The sequence below is a fragment of the Panicum hallii genome, chromosome 5 (assembly GCF_002211085.1).
Source record: "Panicum hallii strain FIL2 chromosome 5, PHallii_v3.1, whole genome shotgun sequence".
Lineage (NCBI taxonomy): Eukaryota > Viridiplantae > Streptophyta > Magnoliopsida > Poales > Poaceae > Panicum > Panicum hallii.
This window is the reverse complement of record NC_038046.1, coordinates 54204393-54219641: the sequence shown is the minus strand read 5'-3', so window position 1 is coordinate 54219641 and position 15249 is coordinate 54204393. Positions and strand designations below refer to the sequence as shown.

The window sequence follows — 15249 nt, the reverse complement described above, 5'->3', positions numbered from 1 at the left end:
CCTTCTGACACTACCGTCCCTAGGACCCTACCCATCCATGGTGACGAAAACCATATCCATATCCAGCTCATATCTCCATCACCAAAGTAGTTTCCAAAACCAACACGATCCAAAAGCTGCAGCAGGAGAAAAAAGCGAAGAAAAAAAAGATTGGCTAGCAGTTCCAGAAGAGCACTCCGAGATGGCGAGGAAACGGAAGAAAAAGAACAGAAAAAACCCCGGAGAGGGGGAGCGCGGACGGAGACCTGGCCAGAGCGGGGCGGCCGGGCGGGGTGGTGTGGTGCAGTGCACGCGACGCACGCGGCACCTCGGCTCGTCGGGGCGCAATAAAATCCGCCTCGCCTGCGCGTCCTCGTCTCTCCCCCCTGACAGACTCTCCACCCTTCTTCCTGCTCGTCGCCTTCTCGGAGATCAGGACTCGACGGCCCTGACCCCCGCCCTGCGCTCCTCACCTCCGCGCGCGTGCCGGCGATGGCGATGGACGACGTCGCGGGGGCCTCCTCCTCCTCGATGGCCGCGGCGGCCGCCTCCGACCCCTCGCACGGCTGGCAGACGGTGTCCTACCCCAAGCGCAACCGCAAGCAGCAGCAGCCTCCCCGCGCCGCGGCGCCCGATCTGGCGCTGCAGGCCAACGGCAAGGCAGGCGTCTTCGACGCAGTCGAGAAGCGCTCTCAGGAGCGCCACCGCGCGCTGCAGCAGCAGCTCGCCTCCAGGGCGGCCGACCTCGACGACGCGCGGATCGCCGCTGCCGCCGGCTACTCCGACGACGAGTGCTCGGACGAGGCCGCGGCACCGCGCCAGGAGGGGGAGCCGAAGAAGCCGAAGAAGCCCAAGGTGAAGAAACCAAAGGTGACGGTCGCCGAGGCCGCCGCCCTTATCGACGCCGAGAACCTCGCCGCGCACCTCATCGAGATCTCGGTAACGCTCTCGCCTCCGTGGAATTGCGGTCAGATCTCGGGGGGCAGGGTACGGATCAAGGTTTTGTCCGTTTGCTGGGGATCGGATCTGGGTAGGGTTTAGCGTTGGATCTCGCGGGGTTTGATGGAATTCCGGCCGAATGCTAGGTCCGGCGGGTTTTCGGATCAACACGAGTCGAAATTCTAGCTCTTATAGTTAGCAAGTTCTACAGAAAGTCGGATCTTAGGGTGTAAAGTTGGGATCTCGAGGGAGCTTTGGGTTTTGGTTCAAGGGTTAGATCCTGCAAAGGTTGGAATCCTTTTTTTATGGGTGCAGATTCTTATCATTTGTTCTGTGTGCAGGGATCGTACGAGAATCAGCAGGACATTCAACTGATGAGGTTTGCTGACTACCTTGGCCGAGCATTTGTAACTGTAAGCACAGCCCAGTTTCCATGGGCAAAGATGTTCAAGGAATCCCCGGTGTCCAAGATGGTTGACGTGAGTTATCTTTTCCCTAGAGATTCCGCAATCTGTTTATGCATGTGATGCGATTGCTGTTTTTAGGATAGCTATGCTTGCACTATAGATTACTATCTTGTAGCCGCAAGTACTGATGTATTTGGAAATTATGTTTTCGCGCCAAAACTTAGAAAATTCATGCATCAGCATCTCTGTTTTGGAAAATGGTTATGTATTTTTTGTCGTATCTTCGTATCCTTAACGAACTGAGATGGCCTACCATGAGAAGTAATTAAATCCCCCAAGATTATTACATTCACGGGTGTGTTCCCTGCATGGTGGCAGCATGCAGGTAGGCACCCTGATTATGAGTGCTCGAGTCCCGATTGGCCATCAACTTGATGATTTTAGTGTGCGTGTCAAGAATATCTGCTTGATTACACCATATTTGCATGTGTTTGGGATGCATGATTAATTTTATCATAGTATACAGCTGGATCATGTCATTTAATTACTATTATTTCGCCACCTGTTTCATATTAGGATGGAGATATAGTCTTTCATGGATCACATTGATTTGTTATTACGTGTCTTGTACAACACTAAAATGGTAGCTACACATGCAATTAATGTTTCAGTGTATTGATGGTAATGGACACTGCCGTTTTGGTTCCATTAGCATGGTTGTATTTGTACCTTACACTGAGATATTTAAGCATGATAATGCCTTTGATTTCTGTTTATTGGTTATTTGTGGTATGCATCTAATTAGTTGCTGTATTGGGCAGATCCCATTGTGCCATATTCCTGAGCCAGTCATCAAGACGGCCGGTGATTGGATCAGTCAAAGATCTTCTAGTGCCCTGGGAGACTTTGTTTTGTGGTGTATAGATAGCATCATGTCTGAATTGTCAGGGCCAGCAGCAGGAACTAAGGGTTCAAAGAAGGTTGTCCAACAGTCTCCAAGGGCTCAGGTAATCTCATGATGGCTTTAACTGTAATCGAACGAGGTATAATGTATATAATGTAGATGTGGTTAAGTGCAAATAATATTCTAGTTAGAATCATATTCTTTTTGGTTTGGTATGAGTGTACTACACTATTCTTAGCAAGCTAGCATCTTAGGGGAAAAGATGAAATGTACATTTGGTTTTTGGTTTGATATGAGTGTACTATACTACAGTATTCTTAGCATCTTGGGGGAAAGATGAAATGTAAATTTGGTTTAGTCAACTTTATTCACCTGCAACTTAAGCTAAGAAAATGGATAGATGGACATGTCACACCATTTGTTTTAATCATGAGTTAAGCTGGTTCCATGTTATTGGAAACCATTTGTTTTAATCATGCATCTATAGAGACTTGCTTAGTTAGGAGTAGACAATTTGTAGTGGCATGAGCTCAGGTTCCGGATTGTGTATCAACTGTTACAAATAACCTGTTGTGGTTCTTTTTAGACCTTTTTATATGATAAGTGATTGTATGATACCATACTTATTTGATCACTAGGACTGCTTCAATGTTTATTCTAATGTGCTTTTGTTCATCTGATCCTGAAATTATAGCGTTCGTTACATTCATGACTTGTGGTTTCAAATTATTGATGTGAAGTTCGATTGTCCAGTATGCTGTATCTTCCCCTTTTTATTTTCTTTCTGCAAGATGTTCATGAGTGGAATCAAATATTTGTTGCAAGATCTTCCAAGATTGCATCAGACATATATGTATATATGATAAATCTTTTCTTTTTGACAAAACACTTAGTGCATTGTTGGCCTTTCATTTGTTAAGATTCACAGCTTCATCATTTTTTATAATGGTAATTTTTGACTCAAGTTACTGTTGACAGGTTGCAATCTTTGTTGTTCTTGCCATGACTTTAAGAAGGAAGCCTGAGGTACTAATAAACATTATGCCAAAGATAATGGGAAGCAATAAATATCTTGGACAGGAAAAGCTTCCCATCATTGTCTGGGTTATTGCTCAGGTATTCTTTTGTCTGGTACCAGTTATGCTAGTTACCTACACTGCCCTAATTTTTTCCATTTTATAACTTTGTTGCACTAATTCTTTTCTGACATACCACAGGCATCTCAAGGTGACCTCGTGACTGGTATGTTTTGCTGGGCTCATTCCCTATTTCCCACATTATGTGTGAAGTCAAGTGGGAATCCCCAGGCAAGGGATTTGGTTTTGCAGTTGCTTGAAAGGTACTGGCTTAATGTAAATCTGATTAATAACATTGCGTTGTTGCTGTGTTCTCTATTACAGAGCACATTCTGATTCTACTTTAATGCACTTCAAAATATTTGTAATCTAACACTTCACATTGTTTATGTGTAGAATTTTGTCTGTCCCCAAAGCTCGATCAATCTTATTGAATGGAGCTGTTAGAAAGGGGGAGCGCCTGGTCCCCCCTGCTTCATTTGATATATTCATGAGAGCCACATTTCCTGTTTCTAGTGCTCGGGTGAAGGTTTGTTCTGTTATTTCTACATTCCTGTTCACTAATCTTTCGAATGAGTCGTGTTCTGACTACCTAAAGCAATTCTGTAGGCTACAGAAAGGTTTGAAGCGGCCTATCCAACAATCAAGGAGTTGGCTCTTGCTGGTCCTCCTGGCTCTAAAACTGTGAAACAAGCATCACAACAACTTTTGCCTTTGTGTGCAAAGGCAATGCAAGAAAGTGAGTTGGAAAACAGTGTTTTATTAACTTAACTTTGTACCATATTCTATGTTTTGCCTTTGTTTTTATACACCTACTTCGCATTATATGATCTGTTTTGCTTTTGTTTTGATATACATCTAATTAACTTTTGGTGATATCATATTCAGACAATGCAGAGCTCACCAGAGAGGCTGTTGATGTATTTATCTGGTGCTTGACTCAAAACACAGAGTCATACAAGCAGTGGGTAGGTAGTCTTACCTATTTGGTCTTGAATCTTTGCCCAATGAAAGAAAGCTGTGGCTGAATATTCTTAATTTTCAGGAAAGAATCTATCCTGAAAATATTGAAGCCAGTGCTTCTGTCCTGAGCAAAATTGCAATTGATTGGAAGGATGTGTCTCCTAAGCTCAGTGTTGAAGCTCTTAAGGCAACCGTGAAGAACTTGAAGGCTAAGGTAAGCTAAGTCAGGTTTCATAAATTGCTTTGTTCATTTTTATTAACCTTCTACGATTTAGATGTTTGCGTCATCCAAATTTTGCTTTATGCAACCTTTTGCTTCTCCTGCAAACTGAAACTTTAGGAATAGCTTGATGTATGTTAGCTCACTTCATAAAGTGCCTAAAGGCTTTATGATGTCAAAAATGAGATATACATATTTTGTTACTTCGCATTTCCCACTCTAAACCATATGCAAAGCCCAAGGGAGCTAGTTTGATTGAGGCAAACACATTATTAATTTGAACTCTCAGTATATCCAGATATTCGTGTTCTAATTTGTTCATTTGTTGCTATTGCAGAATGAGGCAGCACTAGAGTCAGCAACAGATGCTGGAAAGCAGGCATCTATCAAAGAAGCAGATAAGCACTGCAAGGTGATCCTTGGAAAGCTGACCCGCGGTGCCACCTGCCTGAAGAGCAGCCTTGTTGTGATCGCGCTCGCTGTTGCTGCTGGCTTCGTGCTATCTCCTGACATGAACATTCCATCTGAGCTGGAGAAGCTCCAGGCGATGGTCTCGTCACACCTGTCATTCTAAACATAGTCCAGATGTCGATCAAAGTTATACAAGCCATCCAAAGAGGATGGCTCGCTCAGCAGTGAAGAGAGCTCAGGGGGAGACATAATAAGAGGGGATAGATGCTAGAATCAAAAGGATATAGTTTCGTGAGTTGAGTTGCCTGTTTTTTTTTCCCATCTCCTCCCAATAGCATCAGAGCCTGGGAGGAGATGTAGTCGACTTTGCAGAGAGTTGGGGAATCGGTAGACTGATGAGTGCGAAGAAGGTTCGGTCAAATGGGCTCAACCAGAGGACTAACACTTTTGCTTTTCTCGTTCAACATCTGAGATGATGATGGCAAACAGTTTTGCTTTTTTAAATCTAGAATCTTGAATTGTATTCCGTGTGCTGTGTGCTTGTCGGGTAAATGTATCAGTTAGCGTTGATATCGCGTTAAATTGCGTGTGCTGCTGTGCTGATCTCAGTTTTCCTTTTGCCCAAGATGCTCCTTTTTGCAGGTGTGATGTTGGATGGATCGCCACGGTGCGGTTGCTGTCTGGGATTTTGAGTTTTTGACGAATTGGACTGTCGGATGACTTTAAAAGAGTGTTTTTTGGGGTGTGGATGAGGAAATTTGTTTTATTTTATGACCAATTATGCGCACTTTATCTGAAATTGGACTAAATCTCACGGAACCGTAATCTACTATTTCTGGAGGCGAACTAGATGGATCGTCACGGTGTTGCTGCTATCTGGTTAATTTCTGGGATTTTGACGAATTGGACTGTATAAAGACTTTCTTTGGAATATTTTTTGGTGGGTGTGGATAGGAAAGCTTTACTTTGTGACAAATTATTATCTGCAGTTTATATCTGAAAATTGGACTATCTCACGGATTTGTCCGTAATCTACCATTTCTTGAGTCGAGCGTACAGCTCGCTCTCCGTGATTGTTTTTTTTTTGGTTAAAAGTAGAAGTAGAATAACCAGACGGAGAAAAGTTTGGATTCAGATACCATGAACCCGGACATCCTTTCCGTGTGGGAAATGATAGGAGCAAAGCCGTGCGGCATGGATATTCCCGGGCGGCGACGTGTCGAGGCGGCGGCGCCGTGCCGGCGGCGAGGGACGGGGGATCGGACAGGGGGTAGCCCCCGCGTCCCGCTCGGCGGCACATGGCCGTGCGTTAGCTTTGCTTAACTCGTGTTGCCATGGAGTCAGCGCCAGCACGATGCTGGGTTGGGTTGGGTGGGTGCGGACGGTGCGCCCGCCCACGCGTCCGGTCGCCACCGCCCCGGCCGACCTCCTCCGGCGGGCCCCTCCACCGCCCCGCCCAGCATGGCAAGGCAGCGCGCGCGAGCGCCAGCGAGTGACCTAGTCGATGAGTGCTCCTCCGGCACCAGCTGCTGCCTGCTGCTGAGGCCGGCGGCCTGAGGTGGGCTCGCCACTGCCGCAGAGCAACGGCGCTGCTGTTACAAACTACAAAGGGGACTCCACCTGCGCCCCGGCTCGAATGGCAGCCCACCACCTCTCCCACCTGCGTCCTCCCCCGCGCCCGCTCCGCTTCCCTGCCGAGACATGGCGCCCTGCGCGTCCCCGTCCGCCCTCGCGCTTTCCTCCAGCACGCGGGTATGTAGGCGACTCAACTACAGCGTCAATCCTCGTGTGCAATTTGGCCGAACCGCTCTGCCTCTGGTTCGCTGCAGGTCAGCCTCCCGCAGACGCTGGCGCTGCGGCAGCGGCCGGAGGCGCGTGTCCCCCGTGCGCCCAGCGCGCTGCTCCGCCCGTCGACCGCGCGCTCGTGGTTGGGCCCCTTGCCGCCCAAGCTCGCCGCGGCGTACCCTCGTGCCGGCGCCCGCGGCACCGGCAGGGGGCCGCCGCCGTTCCGGCCTCGCGCGTGTACGCATTTTTTCCCCTTGCTTCCTTCGACAATTCAATTTTGCTAAAGAGAGCGTAAAAGCTTCGAATTTTTTGCTTAAATTGCCCTGGGTGAAATGAATTGTTCCCTTCCGAGAGCAGTGATGACGACGTCTCAGATTGCCAGCGCCGCCTTCACCTGGGGCACCGTCGCCGTCCTCCCCTTCTACACCCTCATGGTCGTCGCCCCCAACGCCAGCATAGTAAGTCTAACCGTCTTCCTTCCCGGCTCGACAGCACACATCTCTGAGCTCGCTCTCACCTCATCTCTTGAGCGCAGACCAAACGCACCGTGGAGAGCAGCGCCCCCTACGTCGCGCTCGGCCTCCTCTACGCCTACCTGCTCTACCTGTCGTGGACGCCCGACACCCTGCGCGCCATGTTCGCAAGCAAGTACTGGCTCCCTGAGGTACTACCACCACTGCTATAACAGCACCACTGAAGAATTAGCCACGAATTTTCTGAATGTTCTGCTGCTGTTAGCTGCTGCTTAGAGAAATGAGACGCTTTCGGCTTATGAATTCTGCAGTTGCCGGGCATCGTGAGGATGTTCGCGAGCGAGATGACCGTCGCCTCTGCTTGGATCCACCTCCTCGCCGTCGACCTCTTCGCGGCAAGGTCAGTAGGCACGCCACTGAATCAGATGTCACCGCGAGCACTGAAGAACTTGTTAACATCTGCGTTTAGTGTTTGCAATGCAGGCAGGTGTACCACGACGGCCTCAAGAACAAGATCGAAACCAGGCACTCGGTCTCGCTTTGCCTGCTCTTCTGCCCGGTTGGGATCCTGTGCCATGTGGCGACTAAGGTACTGGCGGGGGCAGTTGGCCGCTCACATTGATGATTGGAATTGGGTGGTTGTACGTAGGATCCAATTGTTTAGCTGGTGGATTTTATGTGATTTGAATATCAATAAAATGATTCAGTGCACCGATTCTTTTCATATATGGGCTCACACCAATTATAGGCGACTGAATTTACTTATTGTCAGGGTCTCCTAGCAGTTCAGGATAGTCTATACCTTTTCTTTTCTTTTCTTTTTTGCGGGTGATAGTCTATACTTTCGCATTAGCTACTGATTACATATATTCTAGTAAATTCATGTGATCCCAGACAAACCGAAAAATTCAGACACCACTAAGCGACGAAATGAGTGGATAAAGGATCACATTGAAGTATTGAACTGCACTTAACTTTGAGGGAACAACAGAAGGGCATTGCCTGCCTGTATCAATTAAAAATATATAAAAATAGGTTTATAATTACAAATACAGAGAAAAATGAATCACTTCTCTGGATGATGTGCTTCCTTATTAGAATTCATGCTGATTTACTAAAGTAGTAATGTACCCATCCTTGTAATAGCGGCAACAAAGGATAACCCCACCTATATTTCTATTGATTATAACTATCTATTACTGTACTTGTAATGGTACATCATCTACTTTATCCCCATCAAATATCCGGTTAAGTATCAACGCTAATCTGATGCCGGCCTGTGCTAGCCTCTTCTCCACAACCGGGTATCGAGTGAAGAAATAATCATCTGCACCCCAGAATGTGAAATTTCAAAGTACTGTTACGCAAAACAAAACATGAAATGGCCATGTAGTTCTGAACTTCTGATCATACGAGTGTGATATCTATATCTATATCTATATATATATATATATATGCTTTGCTTACCTCCTAGAGTAATGTCTTGCTCCACATCTTTGTAGGCATAGTTGCAGGAATCATGAATGCTCTCAATGGCATAGCTGCATGATATCATCAAGGTCATATGATGTCAGTTTTTGTCGAAAACTGTAGTACACATGACCGAAATGGAAGTTTCTGAATTCGATACTAGTCTTACTCGTTTGCGCAGGTTGCCCATTTGTTCTTGCAGTTTTCCCAGTGTGTAATGTCATCAGACCATCCACCCTACAGCTTACAGTCTTAGAAACTAGAAAAGCATCCTTGAACTACAGCTTACAGTCTTAGAAACAAGAAAAACACCCTTGAGCTGGATGGAAGAAACCAATAAATCGGTATACAAGTGTTCTAGTATACTCACTGTCAGGTTCATCTTGAGAGCCTCTACCATGGTATCCATGCTTTTGTTGTAGAAGTCCTTGATTGCCGTGTCTATGATGCTGACATCCCACACCTAGCAAAACACAAGGTTCTGACTGTCAGACTGAATGTCTAGCGAGTAAATCTGAATGTGGTAAAGAATCTCTATAGGAGGAGAAAGAACAGACGTGGTGGAGGTTTGCTTTCCTCCGGTACCAGTGCACGATGATCGTGTTCCCGCCTTCGTCGTCCTCGTAGCCGACGTGCAGCGGCTGGTGCACGTCACCGACGAAGTGCGCCAGGAACATGAGGCTCTCCGTCAGGTTATCTGGTTGCACATGCGAATGTTCAGAAATTTCAGATGGAGTTATCTTCTTCCTGCTAAATTAGACAGGGTGTTGACATGTGCTGCAAATAGTTCAGCAAACACTTGCACGATGTCTTCTGGCCGTAGCTGTAGAGCTGTTTGGTGTAGTTGTTGATGGCCCCGACGACGCACATCCCTTGCTCGCCACGAGAATTGTGGCAATCACCTGAAAAGCACATCTAGCTGCATGAGTGCATGCTTGACGCTGCTGCACACCTCCGTTAATCTAAAGGACCCTTGCGCCTGGATCTTCTCAAAATCTCTGTCAGTCACTGTCTGGTAAGTTTCTGGGTTGCCAGATACGTCTCTTTGATTTGCCACATGAACATTACCTCAAGTAACAGAGAATTATTTGCTAAAACAAGTGATTCATAGACTATTATTTGCTAAAACAAGTGATTCATAGACTATGTTCTTGCATTGCCAATCAGATTTCCCAGGTCATTTGGCATCACATGTAACATATCCAGCTCTAAACAAGGCAACAAGAGATTATGCGTGCACATGTGGCTGCCGGGTGCCGGCGTCTGGCGACGTGCTCGCAGTTGGTTACATTTCTAATCCCATAAGAACGTGGGCCAAAGATATTGAGGTACGAACAATATCCTTTTCTGAACCGGGACAAACGACACAACTGTCTCGCTGTCTCATTCAGTCATTTGTCCAAGTGCAATTATTAGTTCACCCTTTTTTGTTTTGTTTTTAAATTATTTTCCACCGGATCTATGCATTTCACTGGCTTGGCTCTACAATATTTTCAAGAAGAGGAGATTTGAGAGAGATTAAGAATTTAAGATAGGTAGAAAAGTAGTGTTATTTATGATGAAAGCGGCTGGTTGAAAAGACATGGGCTTGACAATGAGGCCGGACCCGGGCATGTGGTGATGCGTGAAGCAAAAGCAGATTAGAGATCTGCATCTTCACTCAATCCCTTGTCCTCTCCAAGAAGCAACAATCTTTTGGCTGGCCATGGAACTTGAAGATGCCTCAGCGTGCATGAGCCAACCAAAGAGGCACAGGTTCAGAATGGATATGTGCGGCATCTCTATCATGGATCACCAAATTTAACTCAAATTCCCCATGGGCAATGTCCATTAGTGAACCTCGCAAGGCAAGCAACCAAGTAGAGAAGTGGAAATGCTACGACGTACATGCGCCAATGACATTGACATTTAGGACGGTGAGCCTTTTTTATGAACCTAGGGGAATTCAAAACCACATACAAGGTTGATCTCTTTGTCTGTGCAGAAGCCGGAAATTATATATTTCACTAAAAACAAACAAACATGCAACCTTGCTCCTCAAGAGTCAAGATAGTCCAACAGTTGTCCTACTTCGGTAACATATCTATTTGGCAATTTGTACAGTCTTAAAAAAGCATAACTATCTGCTAAAAATATTCTCTAGAACTACCCCTGGCTCCACTACACTCGCTACTGCTTAGCTTTGCTCATGCAGATACTAAATTTCATTGACACATTGCTTTTCTATCTCTCCTTTTATTATCGAACCAAGAATGCATTTTTCTGTTTGTTTGTATGTAATTCGTGAACTAACCATAAAAGAAAGATCGTGCAACTAAACTGCTGGCCTTGTTTACTATTTTTCCTTTCCTGGTGGAATTTTTAAAGAGACTTCACTACTAGAATTTACCTGAACTCTAGGTGAATGTCACCAAACATTGCTGCCCAGCATTTTTAACAACGCTCGCTTATGGCTCGTGAACTGTCCTAGAGCAATTAATGGATCGCAATTAAACCCCGAACCGTTGACACAAGACCTTGGCGAGCATCGAGCTGGGGAGAGATGGAATGGGAAGCGAATCAAGCGAAGGGAGGGGACATACGAGAGAACTTGAAGTTGCAGACTTGCGGGGTGTTGGCGTAGTGCAGGGGGCTGGACCAATGGTAGTGCCAGCGCACCTGGTCCGCCCACGGGCACACCGTCGACAGCTCCCCGCTCGCCGACTCCGGCAGCAGCGCCTGCACCGCCGCCGCCGCCTTCTCCGACAGGTACTTCTGCACGCCGAGAGAGGCACCCATCAGAATTCAGGAAACTCTGCTTTGCTCTTCGGTTCGATCTGACTATCCCGGGGGGCAGGAATTGGGCGCGACCTCGGCGATCTTGCAGACCATGATGTGGCCCTCCTTGCCCCACGCGTCGGTGGGGGTCGGGGCGAGGAGGAGGAGGAGGAGGAGGAAGACGAGCGGGAACAGGAGCAGCGCCCGCTGGTGGGGCGGGGGCGCCATCTCTCTCTGCTCTCGGCTATCTTCCTGCCTTCCTCCCCTCTTGCGTTGCCGCTGACGAGACGAACAGAACGCCGCTCTGTTTTTTCCTGGAGGCATGGGCGAGCTTTTGGTGCTGGGCTGGTATTTATTGGAGCTCGAGAATTTTGGGCGCAGGAGGAAAACGTAAACGTGGGCGGTAGATTTTGGGCCCGGCCCGTATAAATGCCGAATAGCATCGATGGCGATTCAGGCCCAGTAGCAATGATCGCCCTTCTGGGCCTTTTGCGCCCAGTATTCCTTTTTTTTTTTTGAAAAAAAACATGTGATGTACTCTCTGTTGTTTCCTTTTCCTCACGAATATCTAAGGAAAAATAAAATCTGACATGTCGGTTTCATGAAAAAAACCCCAATCAGCTGAAGAACAAACAAAACATTGAAAAAAATTATGTATAAGGAAAAACCGGTAGAAATTTCCTTTTGCGGAGCGCCTGAGTTGAAGGATTTCAGATTTTGATTCGAGAGCTTTGAAACTTTAGACGACGTCGCCTGTCGCCGCGCTTTCACTCTGCAGTTTGCACCGAAATTGTTTGGATTTGCACCTGCATACTGTTGTCTCTTTCCCCGGAGTGTGAATGCTTGAGTGCTGATGCACATGCGGCAGCATGGCAGCGCGAAAGGGAATAAAGAGGAAACGCTCCCATGGATGCAGCCGGCCGGCAGCGGCGTGCAGCTCCGGTTGTGTAACGCCCTTGAAGTGTAGAGCAGTCTGAACACGGTCTCTCAGATTTCAACGAAGGTGTGAGCGCGATGAGCGTTCATGGCCCGTAATCCGATAGGATATCCGACATTTGTGCCGTATCTCGCACACACCAACAATCACTCTTTCCTTAGATACCCTCCTGGCATTCCGTTTTAAATCACCTCCCTCCGCTGCGCGGATCGATCTCTCAGTCACTCTGTGTTCCTCGTCGCCTTCCTCTCAATCTACTCCTCAGGAAGTCAGGATGGCGGCGGCCGCGACGCCTCCTCTGCTTTTGCTGCTGCTCCTGGCTGCGGCGCTGCCGGCTCCGTCGCACGGCTGGGGAGTCGACGGCCATCTCATGGTCTGCCAGATCGCACAGGTACGCGTGCTTAGTTCTTACCACTCCTTGCCTGCGATGCGAATCCATTCCGCAACTCGTTCTGCATGCTTCTGAAACCCGTCGCTGGGAACGCTGTCCAGGGCCGCCTGAGCGGCGCGGCGGCGGCGGCGGTGAGGGACCTGCTGCCCTCCTACGCGCGCAGCAACCTGAGCAGCCTCTGCTCCTGGGCCGACGACGTCAAGTTCCGGTACCCCTGGTCGTCGGCGCTCCACTACATCGACACCCCCGACGGCCTCTGCGCCTACAGCTACGACAGTAAGCAACCACGCCACTCGTTCTGAATTTCTTTCTGAAACTCTGAAACTGACACGCAAACGGCACCGATTTTGAACTCGACTTTCGTTTCGTCAGGAGACTGCAAGGACGAGGACGGCGTCAAGGGCCGGTGCGTCGCAGGCGCCATCAACAACTACACCTCGCAGCTCCTCACGTACGGAAGATCTTCTGCTACCCAATGTAAAGTTCATGTCCGAATCCTGCAAACTTCTGAATATCAATAATTTCAGTTGTTGCATAGTTTCTGTGACCCTGATAAAAAAAATGCTATCGAGTTCAGATAACCTGACGCAAGCGCTTCTGTTCCTTTCACACTTCATCGGAGACATCCACCAGGTAGAAAAAAAAAGAAACAAGATTATTACCGTGCCCTGCCCACTGCGATCTGCACTGTAATTCATCATTCAAGCTATTGTCTCCACTCTGCACGCTCAACTGCTGCTGTATTTTTACAGCCACTTCATGTGGGGTTTACCTCCGACAGAGGAGGGAACACCATCGACGTCCACTGGTACAGAAGGAAGTCTGTCCTGCACCATGTAAGACTAATACTGTTCATGCCAATCAAACACTGCCATGATTCTGATTTATGAAGAAACCTTTGAGCTGGAACTTGGTTTCCTGCACCATTCTGTCAGGTTTGGGACGCCAACATTATCCAGACGGCCGAGGACGACTTCTACGGCGATGGCGTAGCAGATTACATCGACACACTGACGAAAAACATAACTGTATGAAACTAGGATTAATTTTTTTTTTTTTGCCATATATGCCAATTGGCAACTGCTGAGTGATGAATCATTGAGACCTTCATCCACGCTGCAGGGAGAATGGTCGGAGCAAGTGCCTAGCTGGGAAGAATGCGGCAAGAACCAGACTGCATGCCCGGACATGTATGTATGCTCTGCTTCACATTCAGAATTTCGCTTGTGTATTTAGTTGATTTTTGTCGGGACAGCTTGGCATGTTCGTTAGTTTTTCAGTATTCGCCAAAATCTTTATTTATGCTGCGAATTCTTGTATACCGTATCTTTGTGAGTCATGACTTGGATCTGTGGTTGTAAATGCTTCAAGATATGCATCTGAGAGCATCACCGCAGCATGCGACTGGGCGTACAAGGGCGTTGATGAAGACTCGACACTGGAAGGTAGTACTAGGAATGCTCTTACCGTCTGATTGAAATTGTTTTAAGACATTCTTTAGGGTGTTAAAGTATCCTAATTGCTTTGTACTTGTGTTGTTGGTGCAGATGCCTATTTCTCCAGCAGGCTGCCGGTCGTCAACTTGAGGCTAGCGCAGGGCGGCGTTCGATTAGCTGCTACCTTGAACAGGATATTTGGTTAAAAACGATGAAATACGTTCTCTACGAGAGGATAAATATCATTTTTCGTTTCTCAAGTTTGTCACACAATATTTTGAGTTATGCACTAGTGCAATCTTTCAAAAAGAGGTGTTTACTGGTGCCTGTGCTAGCTGGGGATGCAGGAATTCAAGATTGGTGTACATACAGTACTAGCGAAGCGAACAATCATCGCATATAAAAGATAGAGATTCATAAAATAAAAGTTAAGGTTAGATGGTATAGTACAAATGGTTTCTTAATCTATTATCCATACAATATTTTGAAACTGTCAACTCATAAAAAAGTTACAAATTAACTTGATGAGGTGGCTTTTGAAAATCGGGGATAATGTCTTCATCATCAACACATAAAAAAGTTACAAATTAACTTGATCCTCCATGCTATTTTATGCTTGTTCTTCACAAAATTCACAGCTGAAAATATCCTTTCAGCGCTAGTTGCTGCAACTCGACGCCCGCCATCACCCCCGTGCTCCCGGCTGCCACGGTCGCTGGGGTCGCTGGCTGTGCAGCAAGCCAGCAACAGCAGGCATGGCCCCACGGCCACCGTCGATGTGCCCTCCATGGCTTCATCAGATCAGCAGCCGGAGAGCTAGCACTGACCCTCCTCTGCCAGGCGCCGGCACACAGCCAAGGGCCAAACCTAGCCTATCGGCAGCGCAGCAGCAGGAAAAGGATGTGGAGAGGAACGGGCTTCGGGATCACGCCGTCGCAGTCTCGCGGAGCCGCGTTGGGGATCGGCGTCGTGAGGCTGATGAGGCAGCAGGCCGGCCCACGGGCCTATTTCTCTAATTCATGGTCAAATTGACACGATCCTGGCCTGTGCAATATGCTGGAAACGACGAGGACAAAATGTCAGCGAAATGCGAAGGAGCAG

The 15249-nt window shown here is 47.5% G+C and overlaps 4 protein-coding genes across 7 annotated transcripts; 3 read left to right on the top strand and 1 right to left on the bottom strand.

Moving 5' to 3' along the window:
- Nucleotides 1-266: 266 nt before the first annotated feature.
- Nucleotides 267-5481, top strand: LOC112892138. The gene is made up of 10 exons (XM_025959228.1): nt 267-918; nt 1260-1397; nt 2147-2332; nt 3208-3345; nt 3447-3568; nt 3702-3834; nt 3915-4044; nt 4194-4273; nt 4351-4482; nt 4826-5481. The coding sequence occupies exons 1-10, from the start codon at nt 472-474 to the stop codon at nt 5060-5062; spliced, it is 1743 nt and encodes a 580-aa protein (XP_025815013.1). The 5' UTR covers nt 267-471; the 3' UTR covers nt 5063-5481.
- Nucleotides 5482-6004: 523 nt separating this feature from the next.
- LOC112892140 (protein MAO HUZI 4, chloroplastic) lies at nt 6005-7954 on the top strand. Of its 4 annotated transcripts, none has more exons than XM_025959230.1 (7): nt 6005-6515; nt 6556-6651; nt 6729-6921; nt 7042-7142; nt 7220-7348; nt 7469-7557; nt 7627-7954. In XM_025959230.1, exons 2-7 carry the CDS (start codon nt 6601-6603, stop codon nt 7937-7939), a joined length of 876 nt encoding a protein of 291 aa, XP_025815015.1. In that variant the 5' UTR covers nt 6005-6515; nt 6556-6600; the 3' UTR covers nt 7940-7954. The 4 variants fall into 4 exon arrangements, with proteins under 4 accessions (XP_025815015.1, XP_025815016.1, XP_025815017.1 ...); XM_025959232.1 differs by having other exon boundaries at nt 6008-6515; nt 7641-7779; XM_025959231.1 differs by having other exon boundaries at nt 6005-6651.
- A 178-nt stretch (nt 7955-8132) lies between these two features.
- LOC112892139 (endonuclease 2-like) lies at nt 8133-11719 on the bottom strand. Its single transcript, XM_025959229.1, has 8 exons — nt 11478-11719; nt 11210-11381; nt 9431-9529; nt 9185-9324; nt 8998-9090; nt 8797-8864; nt 8625-8698; nt 8133-8484 (listed from the first exon to the last, which is right to left on the bottom strand). Exons 1-8 carry the CDS (start codon nt 11706-11708, stop codon nt 8354-8356), a joined length of 1008 nt encoding a protein of 335 aa, XP_025815014.1. The 5' UTR covers nt 11709-11719; the 3' UTR covers nt 8133-8353.
- Nucleotides 11720-12324: 605 nt separating this feature from the next.
- Nucleotides 12325-14701, top strand: LOC112894766 (endonuclease 2). The gene is made up of 9 exons (XM_025962573.1): nt 12325-12712; nt 12814-12988; nt 13085-13189; nt 13290-13345; nt 13465-13548; nt 13648-13740; nt 13835-13902; nt 14084-14157; nt 14260-14701. The coding sequence occupies exons 1-9, from the start codon at nt 12596-12598 to the stop codon at nt 14352-14354; spliced, it is 867 nt and encodes a 288-aa protein (XP_025818358.1). The 5' UTR covers nt 12325-12595; the 3' UTR covers nt 14355-14701.
- Nucleotides 14702-15249: the final 548 nt, after the last annotated feature.

Bases quoted from the DNA above. Each gene is read 5' to 3' on its own strand.
- LOC112892139 (XM_025959229.1), bottom strand. From the start codon at position 11,708: ATGCCTCCAGGAAAAAACAGAGCGGCGTTCTGTTCGTCTCGTCAGCGG. The intron at 11,382-11,477 runs GTCGCGCCCAAT...CTCGGCGTGCAG, and splicing joins TGGTCTGCAAGATCGCCGAG to AAGTACCTGTCGGAGAAGGC. The intron at 8,699-8,796 runs GTAAGACTAGTA...GATATCATGCAG, and splicing joins TGGGCAACCTGCGCAAACGA to CTATGCCATTGAGAGCATTC.
- LOC112892140 (XM_025959230.1), top strand. From the start codon at position 6,601: ATGGCGCCCTGCGCGTCCCCGTCCGCCCTCGCGCTTTCCTCCAGCACG. The intron at 6,922-7,041 runs GTACGCATTTTT...TTCCGAGAGCAG, and splicing joins GCCGTTCCGGCCTCGCGCGT to TGATGACGACGTCTCAGATT. The intron at 7,349-7,468 runs GTACTACCACCA...TGAATTCTGCAG, and splicing joins GCAAGTACTGGCTCCCTGAG to TTGCCGGGCATCGTGAGGAT.
- LOC112892138 (XM_025959228.1), top strand. From the start codon at position 472: ATGGCGATGGACGACGTCGCGGGGGCCTCCTCCTCCTCGATGGCCGCG. The intron at 919-1,259 runs GTAACGCTCTCG...TTCTGTGTGCAG, and splicing joins CGCACCTCATCGAGATCTCG to GGATCGTACGAGAATCAGCA. The intron at 4,483-4,825 runs GTAAGCTAAGTC...TTGCTATTGCAG, and splicing joins TGAAGAACTTGAAGGCTAAG to AATGAGGCAGCACTAGAGTC.
- LOC112894766 (XM_025962573.1), top strand. From the start codon at position 12,596: ATGGCGGCGGCCGCGACGCCTCCTCTGCTTTTGCTGCTGCTCCTGGCT. The intron at 12,713-12,813 runs GTACGCGTGCTT...AACGCTGTCCAG, and splicing joins TGGTCTGCCAGATCGCACAG to GGCCGCCTGAGCGGCGCGGC. The intron at 13,190-13,289 runs GTAAAGTTCATG...TATCGAGTTCAG, and splicing joins AAGATCTTCTGCTACCCAAT to ATAACCTGACGCAAGCGCTT.